The sequence below is a fragment of the Anarrhichthys ocellatus genome, unplaced genomic scaffold (genome assembly GCF_004355925.1).
Source record: "Anarrhichthys ocellatus isolate YVR2014 unplaced genomic scaffold, GSC_Weel_1.0 scaffold53, whole genome shotgun sequence".
NCBI classification, from domain to species: Eukaryota; Metazoa; Chordata; class Actinopteri; order Perciformes; family Anarhichadidae; genus Anarrhichthys; species Anarrhichthys ocellatus.
Window position 1 is genome coordinate 2,366,421 of NW_022280083.1, and position 4,581 is coordinate 2,371,001.

General features: G+C 45.0%; 1 protein-coding gene across 1 annotated transcript in view; it reads left to right on the forward strand.

Moving 5' to 3' along the window:
* The window catches only part of gle1 (GLE1 RNA export mediator), a 13,327-nt gene that overhangs the window by 5,585 nt on the left and 3,161 nt on the right, over positions 1-4,581 (forward strand). The window contains exons 2-9 of the mRNA XM_031870540.1: positions 402-650; positions 1,153-1,311; positions 1,741-1,889; positions 1,985-2,045; positions 2,249-2,491; positions 3,314-3,536; positions 3,652-3,764; positions 4,104-4,316. Coding sequence (XP_031726400.1) covers positions 402-650; positions 1,153-1,311; positions 1,741-1,889; positions 1,985-2,045; positions 2,249-2,491; positions 3,314-3,536; positions 3,652-3,764; positions 4,104-4,316 — 1,410 coding nt within the window. The remainder of the gene's footprint in view (positions 1-401; positions 651-1,152; positions 1,312-1,740; positions 1,890-1,984; positions 2,046-2,248; positions 2,492-3,313; positions 3,537-3,651; positions 3,765-4,103; positions 4,317-4,581) is intronic.

Genomic DNA, 4,581 nt, shown 5'->3' on the forward strand with positions numbered 1-4,581 from the left:
TATATATATATACCACAATTATTAGATTGGTGACCACAAGAACTGCACAATTAATCACTGTGTCCTTCATCATTTGGGTCCATACCTAACCACTCACTTTGTAAAAGTTTGATTGTGTCCGGGGACTGATGGTCCTCTGTGTTTAAATGTTTGTTTCATGCTGTTAGTTTGTAGAAAGTCCTCTTGACAAAAGGATGTTATTTTGCATGAAGGGTTTGTTGTGACCGCTGTGCAGTGATTCAACCAGTATAAGAAAAGCCTGGATCTGAGTATTGCTGTGTGTTTGTAATGTGTGTGATATGATAAAATCAGTGGAGCTTAGTGTGTGTGTAGTCATCCCGTCTTTAATAAAGGAAAAGTGAAGTAAACGTGAGACTTTAATGCGTCTGTGTTTCCTTCAGGATATTTTGGCCGGCTGCAAAGAGGCCGTCAGTCTGTCGTCTCGCTCTGGGCTCATACTGGAGCGTCTCAGCTCCTTGCCCCGCCAGAAGTCCTGCTTTCTGAGCCCCTGCTCCGGAGGCTCCAGCCCCGGCCTCTCCGGTGAGATTTCGGCCTCGGTTTCCTTCTCGGGATCCATCCCCGACCTCGACGCCAACGCCAGGCACAGCGCGCTCTCTGCAGCCCCGTCTTTGAGCACCGAGCGTGAGCAGGCAAGTCTGTCGTCCTGCTTAGTGTTTCTGTATGTGAAGAGGAAAGAAAAACTACTCAAACTACACTGTTTTCTGATGGGTTAAAGGAAGAGTTCACGTAATTACTTTGGTGTGATTTGTGGGCGTTTTGTTGAGCTCAGTGGTGTCATTCAGAGAGCAAAACAACAGTAGTTTGTATATTTAAAACTCATTGTTTTTGCATGATGTAGTTTTTACATCATTTCGGGTTTGCAAGGACGAGCATTACTCAGAGGACATGACTACAAAGTTAGAATTAAAAGAGACAATTCCATTGAGATTGGAAAAACTCATGAACCTGAACGTTGCTTCTTTTTTTCTGGGAATATTAAACTCTTCTATGAGGCTGGTTGTTGTGCTTTTCTTCCGTATAAATTGAAACTGCTGCACACTTTGTTTATGACTTCCTGTGACTCAGTTTGAACTCTTACTTCCACCTTCCCGTCTGTGTCTCTGACTCTCGTCTGTCCTCGATGTGCTGCAGGCCGTTGGTGACGAGGTGAAGGATGAAGATCCAGAGGAAGACGTCGGCGAGCCTCTCAGTCCGGCTTCACTTCCTTCCATTTCTCTGCTGTCGCCCAAAGCCATGGAGACGGCGGGGCGCATCATCAAGTTTGAGGAGAAAAAACGAGAAAAGGCCAAGGTCAGACATTTGAGTTCTTAATTATCACAGAAAGTCAACATCTAGCGATGGATCAAAAGGTCAAAGAGAGTTTTATACGACAGTGTAAATGACGGACATTAAACTGTTTGTATCAGAGCATCTTCATCTTTCAGAGGACTCATTGATTAATCAATCAACAGAAAACTAAACTGACTTATGATTTATTGTTTCAGTATATTTGTATAAATATATATAATGTTGGACTCTTAGAGTTTGTTACTTGTTAATTTACTGTAAGCTTCTTTTTAAAAACCCTCTTTGTCCCACGTTTGGCTGAATATGTCACTTCAGACCGTTTCTCGTGATTTATACACACCGGTCCTGATGTATGTATGAAACCTGTTTACTGTGAACGTGATTAACAACAAAGAGTCTCACCTGGTGGACGTCTTGAACGTGTCTCCTCAGTTGGCGCTCAAACTGCGGCAGGAGATGCACGAGAAGCTGGTGGCTGTGGTGGCGAGCTCCGAGTCGGAGCAGCTGAAGCGCTTCGAGGAGTTCATGGAGCTGAAGCAGAGGCAGGAGTTCCAGAGCATGAGGGACATGATGGACCGAGAGTAAGACCAGGATGGCCAATCTGAATCTGAACGTGAAATGTTATTTATGTGCCAATTTAAAAGCTGTTCTGGTTCTCCACTGTTCTCTCCTTCAGAACGAAAGAGAGCATCGGGCGTCAAGAGAAGCTGAAGGAAGAGCAGCGACACAGGATGAAGGTATGATCGTCTAAAGAAGTCTGCTGCTATTTATCAAGCATCTCATAGAAAACCTGATCTAACCGGGTAAAAGTCTTCAGAGATGTAGTTTAGATTCATGAGTCAAAGCATCCATGTTTATATCAGAGAACTGAACATCCCCTGTTAGCAGCAAGTTGTTTTGTTGTTCGGTATAAACACATATTTTCCGTCCTCGGCGTCAGATCATCAACCTGCGTCTGAGGGAGGCGGAGCAGCAGCGCCTGCGGGAGGCGGAGCTCGAGCGTCAGCGGCAGTCGGACGGCCGCGAGCGTCTGCGTAACCTGAACACCATCCAGGAGGAGATCCTGCAGCTCAACCAGCTGCTAGAGCCGTCCACCCGGACCAGGGCCGACCTCGGCTCCTACTGCACCCGCGGGAACCAGCTGTGCTCCCAGCTGTCAGAGGTGGTGCGCAAGACGGCAGAGGTGAGTCTGACTGGAAAATCATTGTTATCAGATAATCTGTTTATTACGCCCTGGTTTGGTCTGGTTAAGTCAAATAACTCGATGTAAACAAACTTATTTGGAAGAGAAAATAAAGCTCAACAGCAATATTGTCGCCTAAACTTTTCATAACAGTCCATCACAGTTTTCTTTGCTTTTGTCTGTAATATGTCAGAAAATGTGGGAAAGATGACGTCTTCAGATCGCTCTGATATCTGAGAGATATTCCATTTATGAAACAGAGAAAAGCGTCAAATCATCACATTTGAGAAGCTGATAAATAAATAATGAATGACAGAGCAGAAATGATGGAATAATTTCCTGTGAACAGTCGATCGACTAATTGTTTGTGTCTTTGTGGCGTTCAAGTGAAAGTTTTATGTACACAATGTTAGTTTTTAATCTTTTATTTAAATCTACACTTCAGCTCAGCTCGACCCTCTGGTTGCTCCATCATTTAAACTCTTTGTGTGCAGTCGAGAAGTATTAAACTTAAAAAAGTATCTGAAATATCTTTTCCGACGATATTAAATATGTCAGACTTTTGTGAAAACGATGCACACAATATCTGGAATGTTAAAGTTAAATACAAATATTTGATTCAGTTTTAATACTACAGGGTGAGTATATAATGAGTGCTTTGTGTATTTTATATATATATTGTACGCGTGTTGTTTTTCTTCCGAGCTGGTCTCGGGTTTCCTGGTTCAGGATGAATCCAGTCTTGAACCTCTAGGACCGGATCTCTGATGTGGATCAGACCTCTCATCAGACTCCGTGACCTGTTTCTGTGTGTTTTTCCAGGGAGAGTTTCCCAGCGTGGATGACATGACTGTGGCCGAGCGAGCCCTCCACGAGATGAGGGCTCTGATCCGGCTGATGCAGGAGGACGTCGCCAAGGCTCAAGAGAAGAAGAAGAAGGACGAGGATGAGGAGGAGCAGCGCAGGCAGCGGGAGCAGCTGCAGGCGCAGCAGGAGGCGCAGAAGAAGGCGGCGGAGTCGGCCAAAGAGAAGGCCAAGAGGAAAGGTGAGTCCAGTTCATTACTCTGATCATTATTAATATAGAGATGGATTGAGATCTTTTGAGAGCCGCTTCAAGGAAAAAGATGGCTGCTCGGCTTAAAACATTTGTCCTCCAACAGGTCTGCAGAACAGCGCTGAAGACGGCACACTGAAGTGGTACAAGGAGCTGCAGCAGTCGGCTGCTCAGTGCGCTCAGTCATTCGAGCAACTCCACGCTGCTAAAGACGCTCAGGTGAGTGAGAGCTTCAGTAAACACCTGAGTCCTTCAGGCCGCTTCAGAGACAACATCTCAGCTCTCTACCCACCGCTGTGTGGCAGACCAACATCGCTCCATTGCTCTTTATTATCTATTTGGGCTGCTAGTGGTGTAACGGACCAAAACTTTAGTTTATTTCCTTATTTAAATTGTGTGTTTTTATGAAGAAAACACTATTAATTATTATCATTCTCTGAGACGAACAGATGTTTTTTGATCTCCAATAACCCGCTCTGACATGAAGCGCTGCTGTGGTGATGGAGAGAGAGAGAGTGCAGCGGTTCAACGTTTGATTTCTCTTCTCTGCGTTTAAAGACCAAGAAGCTGAAGCTGGAGCTGCAGAAAGCCGCCAGCATCCCCGTCAGTCAGATCTCCAGCAACTCCGGATCGCAGCTCCGAGAAATCTTCGACAAGATCGACAAGCTGCTGTCGGGACGCGCCGTGGTGTCGGGGGGGCGGAACATCTCCACCTCCCAGCATCCTCAGGGGCTCGACTTCGTCAGCTTCAAGCTGGCGGAGAAGTTTGTGGTGAGTCTTGTTCTTAGATGTTTAGATGCGTTTTATCTAAGAAACCAAAATGTGATTCGTTCAGGACAACTCGGTGCACAAGTACACCTTACATTGTGTTTGCATCAAGTCCTGGAAGAGTCTTAAACTCTCCTTAAATTCATCTTAAATCCACTTTTGCATGTTTTAAAATGTTTTAGTCTAGAAAGTTGTGTACTAATAAACAAAAAAAACACAACAAATTAAATGACGACACAGCTCCTCCTGGCAATTAATTATCCCCCCC